The sequence below is a fragment of the Misgurnus anguillicaudatus genome, chromosome 11 (assembly GCF_027580225.2).
Source record: "Misgurnus anguillicaudatus chromosome 11, ASM2758022v2, whole genome shotgun sequence".
Classification (NCBI taxonomy): Eukaryota; Metazoa; Chordata; class Actinopteri; order Cypriniformes; family Cobitidae; genus Misgurnus; species Misgurnus anguillicaudatus.
In genome coordinates, this window is record NC_073347.2 from 20,414,443 (window position 1) to 20,432,570 (window position 18,128).

Sequence of the window (18,128 nt, forward strand, 5' to 3'; positions counted from 1 at the left end):
ACTAAGTCGAACAAGCATGGTTTAGCCAGTCCCAGTGTATTTTTCTGCAAAATCACATTTTGTTTCAAACTCATGTCACTCACTTATGTGATGACTGAATGAAATGCTTTGTTTGAATTATGATACATTTCCTCTTTGTTGTACCAATTTATCATTTAATTCTATAGCTAAAGAAAATACTTTGTGAAAGTACTGTTGTTCTAAAAGCAACACTAGTTTGCTCTTATAATTGTAGCCAAATTCGAAACTTGGACGGGCACTCATTGTGGAAACTAAGAGAAGGGTGGGAGATATGCTCGTATTACAAAAGGAGAATAGCATTCCTGAGCTGTAGAGACATGCTGACATATGATGACCATATGTCTGTCCCAACATGTTCTTTGAGAGACTAAATATGGCTTCTAAAAGTGTCTGTAAAGTGATCGTATAAACAAGAGCTTCTCTAAATGTCAAGATATAAGCATTTTATCTCAGATATTGAAGAAGGGCAAACTGGGAAACACATAGGCCCATTTAAAATATTTAGCCAATAACCCTGCTTGAACTGTAAAGCATTGCTGTTGTTTTTTACCCATTTATTAATAGCTAAAATAACGACGGCTTAAAGTACTTTATTATTGCATGTAGGACCTTAAGGACAGCCACTATTGACAACTGAGGTAACTAGCAGCTGAGTAGTTTATACATATTACAACCAACTCGCTGGTGCCATCTAGCGGCAATTAAAATGACAACACAAACGCCTCCCTGTAAATGAAACAAAATGCGTCTGCCCATGTAGCAAGGGTGTCTATTGTGTCTGTGACAGCTTGAAGTGTTTTTGTTGGGACAGTAGATGGCAATATATTTCACACATTGCAGAAAACACTAAGTCTTTGCGTGTCTACATTATAAGATACATTATAGCCTTAGTGTATATTACTTAAACATAAAGTTAATCATGACATGACTACGTCATATGGATTAAGTAGACTGTCAAATCATCATCTTCCAGCTTTATACAGCTTTATTAGTTTGACTGTTGCTGTTTTGTTTATCAGATAGCAGGATATGGAAGCCAGCACCCGTTTACAAGGCCTGTCTAATATCTTAACTTATACACTATTAAAGAATTATCTTTAAGAATTCTTTAAGAATTATCGTCACTCATGTGTAAAGTGCTGAGTCGAAGTTTTTATATTGACTATTTGTTTTTATTTTTTGTATACTTGTACTCATATTTTTCTTTTTTATTGTATTAAAATTGTATGTATGATCATAATATTTTTATCTTTTTAGGTGTGACATCATGCGATCTGTCCAGGGACAACAGATGTAAAATAGCCTTTTGGCTAATTCTGGCACATTGTACATTACTTAAATGTATTATTGATGTGCATTGTCCCTGTTAAATAAACCTGAAAATGAAATGAAATGAAATTAGTCAATTTTCTTAAAAAAAAAATTTTTTACTCACCATGTCATCCAAAATGTTGATGTCTTTGTTCGGTCGAGAGGAAGTTGTGTTTTTTGGGGAAAACATTCCAGGATTTTTCTCATTTTACTAGACTTTAATGGAGTTTAATGCAGTTTAAAATTGCAGTTTCAAAGGACTCTAAACGATAAACGAGGCATAAGGGTCTTATCTAGCGAAACGATTGTCATTGTTGACAAGAAAAATAAAAAACATGCACTTTTAAACCACAACTTTCCGTCTATCTCCGGTCATGTGACCCACCAGCACGACCTCACGCAATACATCATCACGTCAAGAGGTCACTGAGGACCTACACGAAACTACTGAAGGGTATTTGCTTTCATACACTGAATTTCTTGAAAAATTCCAATTACCAGTTAAACCAAGAGAATTTGCTGTTGTTCTTGATGCAATTCCAAAGAGTGTTGTATTTCTGTTAAAGAATTGTAATTCATTGCAAATTACTATGGATGACTTTTGTGGTAGTATATACATCGGTAATGTTAATATTTTGAAACAAAAATGTAGAAATAATATTATAAGAAATACCCTATGTTTTGTTTCCCTTCCTGCAGCAAGATTTTTTTGGTCTTCCGTATTTAATGATATATACTGGGATAAAACTTGGAAAATATTGAACAAGTTTTGTGTCAATAACAAAATGAAGGAGGTGTCTTACAAAGTCCTTTATAGAATTTATCCTGTTAAACATGTTTTGGAAAGATTTAAGCTTAATATTTCCTACGCTTGTGAATTTTGTGGTCAGGAAAAAGAAACAATTTTACATCTGTTTTATCATTGTATCTACTCAAGAATTTTCTGGAAAGATGCGGAAAATTATATAAGTAAAAAATTGGGTCGTGTGGTAGAAATTGATGTGTTTTTTTATTTTGAGAGAGATAATTTGGAAAGTAATGAACAATATATTATACAGCTATTTATTGTATTAGGAAAGTATCATATACACAAAACAAAATGGGCTCTTTGTAAACCAAACCTGTCACATTTTATAAATGATTTCAAATTATACAGTACCCCTTTGGAAAAAGTTAAGAACAAAAAAGCTCAGAAAACATATAATATTTTAAAAAGTCTCAATTTTTTGTAATTTTTTTTCTTTTTCTAATTTCTTTTCTGATAACTTGTGAACAATGTGTGAGTAATACCTCATGTTCATGTGGCATTAATCAATATGTGTTTTATACTGAAGGTTAAAACGTAACTATTGCGGTAAACTCCAAAACAAAGGCACATCTGCTTTGCACAAATGTTGATGAAGTCAAATTATGACATAACTTGATGATACTTTATGAAATGTGTCTGTGCAAAGTATGATGAAAGAAGTACATTTAAAAAAGTCAAGTTGTTGCTTGATTTTAAATGAATTCATGATTAAATAGAGGCTTTTTACATTTTTCATTTTACATTCATCATCTCCATTACATTTTCCAGGGGCTCAAGAAATACTAATGTCACATAAAAAAAAACATCTTAAAGGATTATGTTTAGAAGTACCACCATTTTATGGCCTACTTTATTGAATCAGTTATTGAAATATAAAAATATATAATAAAATAATATTAGCTGCACTGAATGTAAGTCTATTTAAAATGTTTGAAAAATGCTGAAAAAACAAGCTTGAGTTTTTAACATCCTTAATTAATTAGATTGTATCAAATGCATAAAAGTGCATGCTTAAAATACAGAAAATGTCTTGTAAAAAAAGAAAGCATTTTTTGTAGCTACATAATTATTATTTAATTGATTTCTTATTTATAATTTTGTATTGACTAGCTCATTGACCAGTTAAGATTAAACATAACAGTTCGAAAGATTAAAAGGGTTCAAATAGGCATGAAATTACAAGCACCTTGCTTGACCTAATTACAATGACTAGCCTCATCTCACCAGATGCCCTGATGGTGGAGGTGGTGTGGGCTGGGGGTCTTAAGTTCTAGACATTTATGGGGGTCAATGTTTTCACAATATGTCTTAGTTTACTAATTGACCTCATTGGTCAGCATGCATTTTTCTGTTTTTATTATACATGTCTATAAATTGTCTTAAAATCTATAACTGTTCTCTGTTAACTGGTCGCATTGAACATGTGCCATAGTCTATTTTTGTCATTGGTTGAACTCTAAAAGAACACACTGCTCTGGATCAATGACGTAATCTTATTTGTTTACTGTAGCACTGTAGAGTCTCTTTCTCTGGTTTTAGAATACAGTTTTAATGCCTTTGCTAATTATTAAATGTATTAATTTGGGTTGATTTTCACTTTTCCTTTAATTGTGAGGATTATTTGATTTTTACTAACATGTTCCTCATCTGTAATCAAGGGCTTTGGATGAAAATCAGATTTACTAAATCCAGGCTTAAGCTATTATACAGATAATAGACATTCTCACTTTCCCCTCTTTAAGACTCAAATCTTAAAACTAATCTGCTCAAAACTCTATCAAAGTTATAGCTTGTAACATATGGCCTTTCTTCATGGGGCAGCTTCCGACTCCAGACAAGCCGATCAAGTGAATGAGTGAAAAACATGTCTGGACCAAGCCATTTAAACTAGACAAACAGCATCTGGCCAGCCATGCCGATCTGCAATCAATGAAATCAAAATAGAATTGGGTTCATATGCCCAATTGAACAGCAAAATTACTCATCCAATGCAAAGTGACTTGATGCGCTTATGACCTGACTCAAGATCAGCTGTGATGTGAATTATGCAGACACAAGCTGATGTTTATGTGTTTAAAGTACTACTGCATTTTTTGCATACAAAATACAGGTACATTCAAATCCAGCAAGTGTGCTTATGACACTGCAATAAAGAGTGGGATTGTGTTAATTCAATTATGACATTTAAATACTCCATATTTTATATTGTTAGTTTATTACTCTATTACTGTACTCTTAATTATGTACACTGAATGAAGAATAACATAACAAAATATATAACATATTTAAATTCATTGGATTAATGTAGGACAATCCTTATTGATAATATTTTGTTCAAAATTCAAAACAGAAAAATAAATCTTGGATTTTGTAATTTAAATTCATTATCCCACAAAGCCATCAAATTTAGTGATGAGAAGAGAGTTTATTCTTCAACAAGCTTGTTCTTTAGAAAACTCCGCCCATCTAAATCCACCTGTCCCTAAACTGAATTCAACAGATTGAGATTGACAGCATATCAATCTTATCTGTCTGACTCAGTTCCTTTGAGACACTCAAATCAATTATTTATTGTCTCAGTAATGGTTATTATATGGTGTTATCTTTAGAGTTTACTGGAGATTTTGTAGATAAGGGAACTTGTTATACATCTGCTATAAAATTATACAGTAAAAGATTTAGATAGTCTATAGACAAAAGCGAAAGATTTATAAACATTTATTATTATTTAAATCTTTATACTAATTCTATTAATTTATTAGTAATATGAATGCTTTGTAAAGGTTACAGTGTTGTGCACTTTTGGGCAACATAAACATAATATAAACTTAATTTTAAGATTTTCTGATATATTTAAGTCCAAGCAGCAGATATTACAATTAAGTTTTGATCTGTTTATATCACTTTAATTTTAATATTTGAAAAAATATAATTTTTTATATTTAAAAAAATATATTATTTTTACAGAATGTTTTTTAAATATATGTATAAACTTTCTGGTGTCACGAGAATTCGTACATATTTTACGAGTTGGCCAATTTGTATGAATTCATACAAAGTTAATTGTGCAAAAACATACAAAGTTAATTGTGCAAAAACGATTCTCATTGAAAAAACAATACCCTAACCCCGTTCCTAACTCCAACATCACAGCGATCAAGGCAAATCGTACAAAAATCTACGAATGTGGTCGTATGAATTAATACGAATTAGCTAACTTGTAAAATATGTAGAATTTCTCTTAAAATAGCGTTGGTAAAAAAAAAAGATATATATATATATATACCTCCATCAAAAATTAGATAATGATATTAACCGAATGCTCTCGGGACATATTATACATTCATCAAATACTTTCATTCAAATCTGCTTAATCCCGGCCTCAGGCCATTCAGAAATACCGGTTTGTTGGTAGAATCCATTAAGAGTCTGCTAAAAAAGCTAATTTATAAGACAAAATATGAGACGCACTTGGAGGGTTTTGCATCTGAGCTAGTTAACATCACATTTAGAAATAAATACACTGACAATGTTCCTGTCTAAGAGATACAAAGATGACGTTGTTGCTTAAAGTTGCATGCACTTTTAATTAGGTATTGGTCTTTGTCATGCACTCCTGGTTGTTGGGGTGACCCTGGCCAGATGGTAAGTTATCAGTGTTTGTAACGCATGGTTTTAGTGGTGCCTTGGCTGATAGACCAGCCAAAGTTAATTGAAATGTCATTAAAGTTTGGGTTAATGGGGGTTGGGGTGCATGGGGCTAGTCTGAGTCCACTAGTCCTGCTGTTGGATATGTGTTTCATTAATAATAAGGCATGTTTTTGGTGGGGCTCCACCTGCTGCCACCTGTTAATACCCAAGCTCTATATAAGCATCGTGTATCCTTATGGCAAAGCAGAAGCCTCAAGGTCTGGGCTCACAGAGTACACAGAGTCATTTCTGGATTTAGTAGCGGTCAATACAAGAATAACAAATAACATTGGGTGTCTTTTTGATATTGTGCCTGCCTGGAGAAATTATCTATCATCAAAGAATCTTCAAAAGGACAAATGATGAGTTCGGTGGACCTTTGACGCAGCGTGTAGGAGTCATGAAGCCCCGCAGACCTAGCTGTGGAGATTCAGGGTCGGAGTCTGACTCCAGAGAACCTGAAAAGTTTGAGAACGCGGTGCGGCGAAGGATGGCGGCCAATGCTCGTGAGAGAAAAAGGATGGAGGGCTTGAACACTGCATTTGATCGGCTCCGTAAAGTGGTTCCACAATGGGGTCAGGACAAGAAACTCTCTAAATATGAAACTCTACAAATGGCCCTGAGCTACATTATGGCCCTCGATCGGATCTTGACTGACGGCAGTAGACACGCTGCTCCTCCGAAAGATTGGCTTAATATGCAGTTCAACAGCCTGCAGCCAGAGACCTATTCTTGCTATATGCAATATAACTCTCCTACTGAAAATGACTGCATGCACACCACATTCTCCTATCACTATGAAACTCTCTAAGCTTCATCTTATTCAATGGTGTGTTAACTTGTATCAGTCTTTTCACAGATACAACCGTTGGTAAATACGTATGTATTATTATGTAATATATTATTTTGATTGTCAAGAGTTTAAAGCGTTTAATAGTCTAGGCATAATAATTCTAGACATATTTGCTTTAATTGTTGCTAAAAAGATGTTTTTTGTGCATTTTTTAAACAATCTTCCATTATGCAGCTATCATTGATGGCTTGATGTGTTACTTTATGTGTTTTATGTTACTCTCTAGATCAGATTTTATTTATTTTTGTATTAAGTCTTTGGAGAAAAAAGTGTTATGTCATCTTTGGCCAAAACGGCATCCAAAATAGCTTTTTTTGCTTGTAGTTTCTTATGTTGAATGAAAGGCAAAATAATAGTAATTAAGTTTTAATAATAACAAACATGATCAATAATGTTTTGTATTTTGTACACAATGCTTTTAATAAGTGCAAAAATAAACACTGGACTCATCGACATTGACCTTGACTTTTCATTTGATATACATATACATATACAAAAGTCTTAGGCCACCACCACCACCAAACTTGTTGTTTTAGAAGTTTTATTGTCCATCCATATTTATTTTTCAATCTAATTTATTAAGATACAAACAGAAAATACAGGAACTATGTACAAAAATATAAAAATTATAAATTACATTTTCAGGACTAAATGTCTTCTTTACGCATCATTGGTGTTTAGTGTGACCTCTCTTGACATTAAACACATCTTGAGCGTTTTTCAGAATGAAGTAAAAGAGTAATTTCTTTAAAATTAGAAATTAGGATTTAATTTTAGGTTTAAAAGATCCTGCAGTTTCCTGCTATTGCTCAAGTGGAAGGGGAGTTTACCCTAAAAACTTAACACATCAGTTTACATTTTTATACAGTTTTTAAAACGATATATACATTTACTGTATTTTCTGGATGAGACTGAGAAACAATTATATATGATCACTACACCATTGCAAAAACAACAAATCTAATTCTGGCATGGTGGCCTAAGACTTTTGCACAGTACTTTATAGTACATAATAATATATATACATTTATATAAAATGTTTATACATAACAGTACAAAACATTACACTGCTATACTTGTTAGTATCTCTGGTAACAATTTACAATACGGTTGTATTGTTAACATTAGTAAATGCATTAGCTATGAACTAACAATAATCAATACTTCTACAGCATTTATTAATCTTAGTGTTATTTTCAGCATTTACTAATCCATTATTAAAATTAGACGTTGTAACTGTTAACATTAGTTAATGCACAATAATAACATGAATACTATATGGCATTAACAAAGATTAAATGCTGGAAATGGTATTGCTTATTGTTAGTTAATGTTAGCTAATGCATTTACTAATGTTAACAAACAGAACCTTATTGTATATGTTCTTCATATATACAAACCTAGAGAAGCTCTTAAAATATGGTAAACAAAAATAAACAGTCAAATAAATAATAAAGTATTTTCCACTTAGAAGAGATATATCTGCTATATATTAACTGCAGGCACAAACTTCATCTATTTTGAAATATCTAGATTTGCTATCAAAACCAAATTTTAGTAAAGCTTTTTGGTATAAAGTCCTCAAATAAAAGGTCTGACTGGCATTGTGTAAAAAGATAAACACATTTCAGCGAAAACCTCTGTGTCTCAAGATAAGACACCTCTAATGTCGCTGCTGTGTAGGTATAAATCATGTTTAAAGGATGCTGAACGTTGTGCAGTCAATGTGCTTGTAAGGACACAGAATTGAAGGTATAAGAAGTAAATCAAAATATGTAAACATTGTGGATTTTTAAAAGCAATATTTTTATGTTCAAAGATTAGGACAGTAAAGAAAATGTATATTTTCTGATGATGATACAAGCTTGACAAGGACAGTCCTCTTAAACACTCATAATCAAGTAAAGAGATTAAACTCTTTGCAGTCCAGTGACTGTGTATAATATGGCTTTTCAGTGGCAATGAGGCGTGAACAGCCAGTGTTCAGCTGAAAGTGTGTACATGAAGCCACTAATACATCCATCTTAATCCATTTAGTCATTATGACCATCACCATGTCATAATTATTATACTAATCTACAGTAAGTGAAAGCCACTTGCTGCATCTTACTTTTTTAAGACGGCCCATTTTATTTTATTTTAGTTTAAAACATAAATTGTTAATGGCCTCTGTGATGCTGGATTTATTGTTGTTAAATGTTGTCTGACAGGTGGCTCTCCATACATTAATGTCCTAAATTACTGAATAAATGTTTATTTATAAGGGTAGGCTTTGCATCAATATTTAATAAATTAATAATTATTAATTAAAAAAGAATTGCACATATCAGTAGTTTTAACTCATTACGTTTGTTACATGTCTTGCCCTAAATGCTTACATTTATATAAACTTTGTAAAAAGTTTCAAAAGATTGTATTCATCTATTTTTTTTGGCACAAACTTAGCTAGATATCCATTGGCTTTCAACTACACATGCATCTATCACATCCAAACCTCTTTATTACATAAAATATTAATCTTTGATGCCTGTGTTAGCATGTTTAAAATAACGTGACGCAACAATCACGTAAGTATTGTCAATGTATTGTCAATGACGCTATTCTAGAATGTCTCGGTTTCCTTAATGGCAGGATTGTGTTCTTAATGGATCCGTAAACAAAAGATTGGCCCCTCCTTCCAGAAAACCATTGCCCTGCTCTGTTTGAGGAGATTTCTGTGGAAAGGTATAAATGCAGGTGCAATCTGTCCTTAGTCAAAAGCTTTACTTGAGCATTCGTGTCAAAGTCGCCTCACCATCATGCAACACTTACCGAACCATTCTGAGCATCGACTTGGCAACTCAGTGGCATGCGAGCTGGATAACTTTGGGAAAGGGGCTTGGGTGAATCAGGCCTATAATGGCTCTCCTCCACCTGTCAAACGCGACATCAACACCGTCTACAACCCTCAGCCCATGTTCCACAGCCCTTTGGACAACATAAATATGTCTAATCCCTATCTGGCTGGGGATAAGATACAACCCCAACCCACCAAGGAGAGCTCTGGATGCTGCTCATCCTTCTTCAAAGGTAAGGAAGAATATGAGACATTAATAGCAGATGCTCCACTGTCAGGTTTTAAAAATGTGTCACTTGACATCTCAGCGATGCTAACGTTGTGTGTATATTTAAATGTAATTGTAAAATGTATTTATTAAATGTGATTATTTCTATTTGTTAGGATTATTTGGAACAGCAGCTTTAACGAAAGACTTAAAGAAAAATCCTGAGCTTGTGGTCAGAGCAAATCTCAAAGAACTTGTCATCTACATTTTTTTCCTGGTGGATTTATGTCTGTGTAAGTAATTGAATGATATATTTTCTTTATGTTATCCTCTCTGTCTGAATATAGTGTCATAATATAATGTCAGATCACTTTACATTGCATCCACCTGGAAGTTGAATAATAAAGAGCATTATGTGTGGCTATTGGGATCGTAGTTATGCTTGTGTATAAATATAAAATTGTAAAAATTTCTTTAGCTTGCTCTTTTGTCAGTTATTTGTATAATACCTACAACCCAAACTAATCCCTTGCCCTCCCCTATACATTATTCTCTATTATCATCAGTGATGCGTATCAGACTAAGTGGTTATTATAAAATGTTTAACGCTCCCCTGTGTTAAAACTCAGCTTTGTCCAGAGGACAAGTCGCCCTGAAAGGAATACAATCGCAACCCTGCTGTCTTTTACTGATAAGAGCTCAGGTCAGGCACTTGAGGCTTTGTCTCTGAAATCTCATTGTTTAAGGGGGTTATTTGTATCCTCTCGAACAAACAACCCGCCTCTCATCCGTGCCTGTGGTTTTCGTGACGTGAGCTAATGCCACTAATGGATGGAACTTAAATGAATTGATGGCTTTTATCTGTCTAAGGTTGAATGGTGTAGCACATCTGAGCAAAGTTCAATTAGGGATGTTACTGTTGACTGATTATAAACATGTTTTCACACAGTGACTTATGGGATGACCAGCAGCTCTGCCTACTATTACACAAACGCTATGACCAATCTCTTTGTGAATAACCCTAGCTTTTCCACTCTTGGCAGCATGAATGATGTGTGGACGGTGAGTTTAGCCTGTTTTGACATCTCTAATGTGAATAAAAAGCTGTTAACAAATTCTCTTCATCTAAATTTCTTCATTTGTTTTATTTTTATTTCTAATAGTACATATATAATAGTCTATATATATTTTTGGTATTGTAAACTGTGCACTGTAAATTCTTTGCTGCCTTAAGTTTTTTGTTTAATCAACCCAGATTTGCAAGTAATTTCAACTTACTATTATTTATCTTGACAGGTTGTTATAACTTATAAAATATAGTTGAAATATGTCAATTTCATCTTATAAGTTGTAGCAACTCATCTCTTGTCAACATACATAATAGTTAAGTTGAAATGACTTGTAAATCTGAGTTGATTCAACAAAAAATTATGGTAACAAATTATTTTTTTCACTACGTCATACTGTGTTTACACTGTAAAAATAAATCAGCACAACAATTTTTTTGTTTACTCAACTTTTGGGCCAAGTAGTTTACCTAACTCAATTTGATTTGTCACTTCAATACAAAAAAAGAAAAATTAGTTCAAACAACTCTAAATACAACACTGTAAAAAATACTTTGCTGCCTTAAAATTTTTTGTTGAATCAACTCATTTCAACTTCCTATTATTTATCTTGACTAGAGATGAGTTGTTATAATTACAGGTGAGTTGTTATAACTTATAAAATATAGTTGAGAAAAGTCAACTTAATTTTATAAGTTGTGACAGCTCATCTCTGTTGACATGACTTGTAAATCTGAGCTGATCCAACAAAACATTTTAAGGCAGCAAAGTATTTTTTACAGTGAAAAGATAGCAAACATAGACAGCATCAACAGCATAAATAAAGCCAGCAAACACTAAAACAGTCATCTTTTTAATAATTTTATTAACAGAATTGAAGATGATGCAATGCATGCTGGGAATGCTTGTTTACTCTTAAAATAGTTTGTTCAGATAACTCAGTTTGATTAGTTGAGCAAACTTTTTGACACATTTTGGTCCAATACTGAAATATTTAAGTCCAGTGAACAAATTAATATTCATTAGCAACATGTTGAGGGCTAATCTTATTCAGTATACACAAAATAATTGGACTACTTTGAAAAAAATGTGTTCAATATATTTAATTATATTTGTTGAACATTATTCAGTTAATTTTTTTAAAGTGTTATGTGACCAATTAAAAACTTAAACTTCTTTTTTTAAGTTTTATTTAATCTATTTTGATATTAAATTAAAATATGATATGTTTGTAAATTTTTTGGCCTCTGCACTTTAATATGCTTGGTTTTCTACACTGTAAAAAAGATAAGTAACCTTATTGCCTTAACGTTTTTAGTTTAAAAAATCCGTAGAAATTACAATGTTATTGCAGCTGGGTTGCCGGTAATTTACCGTAGATTAAAATTTGTGTTATTTACTGGCAAGAGATTGTTCAAAGTTAAATAAATTTTAAATATTAACAAGTATTTATCTTTACAGAATAAAACTATACAATAACAGCCTTATGCAAAGCATTCTGGGAAGCAGAAATCATCATCAACTTTTTTCTGTTTTTTGCTTCAGATTTTGTTTCCCAGAATATTTTGCTTGATGCTGTTTTTTTAGTTTTACTCTGTAAAGACAAAGACTTGTAAATGTTAAATGTTCATTTAACTTTGAACAAAAAGTTGCCAGTAAATAACATAAATTTAAATCTACGGTAAGTTACTGGCAGCAACCAGCTAACTTACTTTTTCAAGTTGAACCAACAAATCTTTTTTACAGAACTGTTGGACAGATTTACGACAACTTAGTCCCTCTAAATCCCTGGTTTTTCTCTTTTGTATTTTTACAGTACATGGAAGGGAGCCTACTTGACAGCCTATACTGGAATAAGTATTACAATGATATGGATCTTATAAACGAAAACCAATCCTTGATTTACTATGAGAACATGTTGTTAGGCGTCCCTCGCATCCGACAGATCAAAGTGAAGAAAAACTCCTGCAAGGTGCATGAAGACTTTCGGAATGAAATCTCAGAGTGTTATGACGTGTACAATGAAAAGAAAGAGGATGACAGCGCGTTTGGTTTGATCAACGGTACAGCGTGAGTGTCAGGAATGACGGGAACCCTCACATGCACTTGTTCCGTTATTTGGCTATTTAACAATAATTATTACTGTAAACGTTGAAAGATACTTGAGGTTCCAAAAGTTTGCTTTATACAGACATTTTTAAAGTATGTCAGATAAATGTTTCTTTGTTTATGTGATGAAATTGTATTATTTATAATAAATCTCATTATTCTTCAGATGGCAGTACCACACAGAAAAGCAGATGAAAGGATCGAGTCACTGGGGATTGCTGAGCACATACAGTGGAGCAGGATATTATCAAGACCTGACAAAGTCCAAAACTGAGAGTGCTGATATCCTGGAAGAACTCAAAAGCAATCTGTGGCTTGATCGGGGAACTCGGGTTCTTTTCATCGACTTTTCGACCTACAACGCCAATATCAATCTCTTCAGCGTTGTAAGGTGAATAAACCATTTTGCTCTTGTTGTGAATGTCGAAAACCCCACATCCGGTCTGACAGTTTATTAGGTTCATCAGTGTTGTTTAAGTATCTCATTATTTTTTCTTTCAGATTAGTGGTTGAATTTCCAGCTACTGGTGGAGCAATCACATCCTATCAGATTCGCACTGTAAAGCTGATTCGATATGTTACCAGCTGGGATTATTTCGTTATGGGCTGTGAGATTGTGTTCTGTGTGTTCATTCTCTATTACATTATGGAGGAAATTCTGGAATTCCGAATCCATAAAATGTCCCACTTCAAAAACATCTGGAACATTGTAGATATACTGGTGATACTGGTAAGTGGAAATAAACTAAAGTGCATAAATATGCTTGAGCTTTCAATTTAATATTAACAAATTGTATTTTTTTGTAAATATTTTTCTGATCCAAATAAATGCTGTTGACTATTATGGAGTTCATGAATTTAATTTTTATTGTGTGTGTTTTGAACAGCTTTCTCTAGTTGCCATAGCTTTCAGTGTATTCCGGACCATAAAGGTGGATAAGCTGCTTACAAGTATTCTGGAGCAACCAAACATCTATGCTGATTTTGAATTCCTTGCATTTTGGCAAACCCAATACAACAACATGAATGCAGTGAACTTGTTTTTTGCCTGGGTTAAGATATATTGAATTAATATTCAACATAACACTAAGTTTAACATATTTAATTGAAACGACCAATAATGATATTGTAATGGGTTTTATCTCTGCCTGCAGATATTCAAGTACATCAGCTTCAATAAGACGATGAGCCAACTGACATCCACCCTGGCACGGTGTGCTTTAGACATCTTTGGATTTGCCATCATGTTCTTTATTGTGTTTTTTGCATATGCTCAACTGGGTTACCTGCTCTTTGGAATGGAAGTCGAAACATTCAGTACATTTAACAAGTGCATGTAAGGATGTGTTTTTATTAAATGACATACATAGTGTGTTTAAAACATTTAAACATTTAGTCTGTTTAAAACATGTTAACGTCATTTTCCTTCATTTACAGCTTTACCCAGTTTCGTATCATCTTGGGAGATTTTGATTATGATTCCATCGACAGAGCAAACCGAGTACTGGGACCAATATACTTTTTCTCCTATGTGTTCTTTGTCTTCTTTGTGTTACTGGTAAGTCCATCAAAGTCAAACAGTTTGTGTAGGGCTATACTTATAGATGCTTGTAAAGTTCAGGTGTGTCTATAATCAATTAACCTGGTAATTGGATTTAACAGAACATGTTTCTGGCCATCATTAATGACACATACTCGGAGGTGAAGTCAGAGCTCGCTTCTCAAAAAGGTGAATTCCAGATCTCCGACCTCATCAAACAGGTACACGACAAAGTCTCATCTTACATGCTCCAGTCCATTCAGCGTATGTGTGAAAGATCATAAAAACTACTAATATTGTATTCTGATCATTTAAATTACAAAGGGAAATGTTGATACTATCATGTGTGCTTTCATTTTAGAGTTATGAAAAGACAGTCACGAAACTGAAACTTAAAAAGGAAAAGATCTCGGATGTGCAGAAAGCGTTGGATTCCGGCTCTAGTGAGCTGACTTTTAAAGATTTCAGAGATGCACTAAAAGAGTAAGTGAAAATACAAAAATTAAGTTAATTAAAGTCCCTGTAAAGTCAGATATTAAATGTGTTTTAAAGGAACAGTATGTAGGATTGTGGCCAAAACTGGTACTGCAATCACAAAACTTGTGGCTAAAACTAGTACTGCAATCACACAGCTGGTGGCCAATTCACAACATGACAACATAAACATCAGTTGAGGGCTGCAACTCCACTTTTTTAATGACAATATCCTGGCCGGACCACTGTTGTCAGTGATATAAGTATTTGAAATGAAAATTATTTCTTAATGTCTAGTGACATATCAGGGCCATTTTTTGATTAATTCATATCAATTTCTTACATACTGTTCCTTTAAGTTTGTCACACCACAGAAAAACGTGTTATTAACCAACCAACCAAATTTGAATGATGGAAATAACCCCAAATAAATAAAATAAGTTGTAAAAAAATAGCATTCTCTGCTCTCACAACACAATCTCACGGCAAGTCACAAATATTTTATTAATTTATTCATGTTCCTGGACACGATTTTCCGTGTCATTGAGCACGAAAGTCTTTTTCATTTCAGTCAACACGAATTTCTATAAATAGTTTTTCGTGTTCGTGGCACGACTTTCTTATTTGTGTCATTTTATTTATTGTTTTGTCATTGTTTTTTTTCCCCTATTTTTTTGCATTGTCGCTTGGGGTTGGGGAATGACTTTTTGTTAAATTTCAGACATCCTAACCCAAACCCCAACCCCAAGCGAAAAATGTTTTAAAATCGGAAGAAAAACATGTAGAAACCAATACATAAAATTACTTCCTAACCCGAACCCCAAATCTAACCCCAACCCCAAGCAATGGTGCTCAATGGCACGAAAAAAGCGGAAAATCGTGTCCATGAACAAGAATAAATTAATCAAATATTTTGACTTGCCGTGAGATTGTGTTGGCTCTCAAGCGGTGGGGGCGTGTCCTTTCAACTTTAAATGGAAGCTCGGGACCAGAGGTGTATAATACTTAAGTATTTTAGTTACATTTTCCAAGAGTCTGTGCTTGATCGGAGTGTTTGTCTTGGGAAAAAATTTACTTTTCTTTACTAAAAATGTTCACTACATTCTAAAGCATAGAATCATACTGTGTATTCCTTATTGTATTCCATACTGTGTATTCCATATTAAAATTGATTTAATGCCTAATTACATACAAAGTGTGTACTTTTACTTTCTTGAGTAAAAGTACGAAAAAATTTTTTACTTGAGTAAAAGTACAAATATTACTAGATTTTTAATGTACTTAAATATTAAATATAAACCAAAAACTTAAAATTATGAAATGTAGTGGAGTAAAAATTATGATAATATGTTTTGGAATGTATGTTTTCCAAAGAAAAACACTAATAAAATACGAATTATTGAAAATTTACTTTTATGTAGAAAGTAAAAATACTTAAGTACTATACAACTCTGCTCGGGACTGTGTTAGTGGCGGGCCATGTTTAAAATAATCCTGCACACAAAAAGTGTCGAAATTTGTTTTACGATCTAACGATTCAATACTACATAATTTACAGTCTTTTTTGGCGTATTTCATTTCTAACATTTATCATTGGTTATGAAACAATTTCCAAGATTGACTTTACAGAGACTTTAATAATTGTGTAATTATGAGCTCACTTATTCTGGTTGTGTATTTTACCAGAAAGGGTCATAGTGATCAGGAGATCTCAGATGCTTTCTCCAAATTTGACCAGGATGGGAACCAGACTTTGGACAAGTTGGAACAGGAGAAAATGAAACAAGAGCTGGAGGAGAAAAGGGTGTGTTTTATTGTTTTTGCACTGGCTTGATTTCGGATGAAAATTAATTGTGATATTAATACTGATTTGATTCGAGTCGTACATTTTAGATAAAGGTTGAAATCTTTTTTCTGTCAGGACGCACTTAATGAGGAGCTTCGCAATCTTTCGGAGGATCAGGGAGAGACATGTCCTAAAGAGTTTCAAAGGTTTGTGTTTTTTAAAATATTAAAACAATACAATACTACCCCAAAACAATAGCGGCTAATGTCCATTTTTACATTTCAACAGTACCGGTGTATATCTGTTAATTATTTTTGCATTTCAATCCCAGGCTGGCTAACAAAGTTACTCAACTGGAGAATTCTGTGGCCACTATAATGTCTAAAGTCAATGGTATCATGGAGAAAATGGAAAACAGTGGCATGATGAGAGATGCTGTGAGTGCTTATTACTTATTGTTTGCAGTTATAATATGACCATTTCTTATGCCAAATAAGTCTGCATAAGACAAAATACACAATTTTGGCTAATGCTTTAACACAACATGACATGAATCATACATGCATTCTTTTTTATGACAGGAATCAAGACCAGCTTCAGGAGGGAATATTCAGTTAAGCCTGGCAAGAACTCCAGAACCAGGACCACCCGCCTGGTCACCAGCTGTTCCAAATGGCATCCTGAGGAACCGTTTATATCCAGATGCACGTCACTGATTCATCACAACCTCATGGGTTTGAATAAAAGACTTAATCGAAGTCTGAGGATGTAAAGACTTTGAATGTGACAGTTGAGAGAAGGTATTATTTTAGAATAGATGTAGTACCCCATGTTACCAGTGGACACAGAAATGTACTTGTATCTGTTCTGTATCTGATTGTTTATGCACTTGTTACTCAAAGCTTTAAAAAGGGAATAAATTGATGACTACTATTCTCTCCTTCCTCTCTGTTAAGACTGCTTTCACGATGACTAGTAGTTCTTGTTAAACAGCTGCTTCTGTACTGATACAGCACGAGCAGAAATAAAAAGTGTAAGTCAGTTTGATGTCATGTATATTTAATCATACGACCTACTTGCAACAAAAGTTCAAATGTATAATGTCATTTATTAAGAATGAAAACAAGACTTATTTTAAATATCTGATATATTTTTAGAGACATAATCTCTTCCTGGATATGGGCTTACTATGAATGTGTAAACACACCTGTGTATATCCAAACTGCAATAGCTTATGCGTTTATTAATCTTAGAACATGAGTAGATCATCACGTGTATTTCCGAAAATTGTAATATTTATCTATTCTCCTGTTTAACGATAAATATAGCCAAATAAACACTTAAAATTGCAAAAATTGTTTCTTCATTTACTTCACGTTCATCATTTGATGTTTAAGGTTCTCCTCTATATCTTAGTGGTAAGCA

The 18,128-nt window shown here is 33.2% G+C and overlaps 2 protein-coding genes across 2 annotated transcripts; both read left to right on the plus strand.

Moving 5' to 3' along the window:
* Positions 1-6,161: 6,161 nt before the first annotated feature.
* Positions 6,162-7,137, plus strand: atoh7 (atonal bHLH transcription factor 7). The gene has a single exon (XM_073873652.1). The coding sequence runs from the start codon at positions 6,231-6,233 to the stop codon at positions 6,639-6,641; it is 411 nt and encodes a 136-aa protein (XP_073729753.1). The 5' UTR covers positions 6,162-6,230; the 3' UTR covers positions 6,642-7,137.
* Positions 7,138-9,218: 2,081 nt separating this feature from the next.
* pkd2l1 (polycystic kidney disease 2-like 1) lies at positions 9,219-17,616 on the plus strand. Its single transcript, XM_073873269.1, has 15 exons — positions 9,219-9,752; positions 9,904-10,020; positions 10,677-10,789; positions 12,611-12,864; positions 13,070-13,294; positions 13,405-13,633; positions 13,791-13,959; positions 14,056-14,239; positions 14,341-14,461; positions 14,566-14,664; positions 14,805-14,926; positions 16,604-16,721; positions 16,839-16,909; positions 17,035-17,140; positions 17,285-17,616. The coding sequence occupies exons 1-15, from the start codon at positions 9,482-9,484 to the stop codon at positions 17,417-17,419; spliced, it is 2,334 nt and encodes a 777-aa protein (XP_073729370.1). The 5' UTR covers positions 9,219-9,481; the 3' UTR covers positions 17,420-17,616.
* Positions 17,617-18,128: the final 512 nt, after the last annotated feature.

Coding starts and splice junctions, on each gene's coding strand:
- atoh7 (XM_073873652.1), top strand. CDS start 6,231: ATGAAGCCCCGCAGACCTAGCTGTGGAGATTCAGGGTCGGAGTCTGAC.
- pkd2l1 (XM_073873269.1), top strand. CDS start 9,482: ATGCAACACTTACCGAACCATTCTGAGCATCGACTTGGCAACTCAGTG. Junction 10,021..10,676: donor CCTGGTGGATTTATGTCTGT/GTAAGTAATTGA, acceptor GTTTTCACACAG/TGACTTATGGGATGACCAGC. Junction 14,462..14,565: donor TTGTCTTCTTTGTGTTACTG/GTAAGTCCATCA, acceptor TGGATTTAACAG/AACATGTTTCTGGCCATCAT.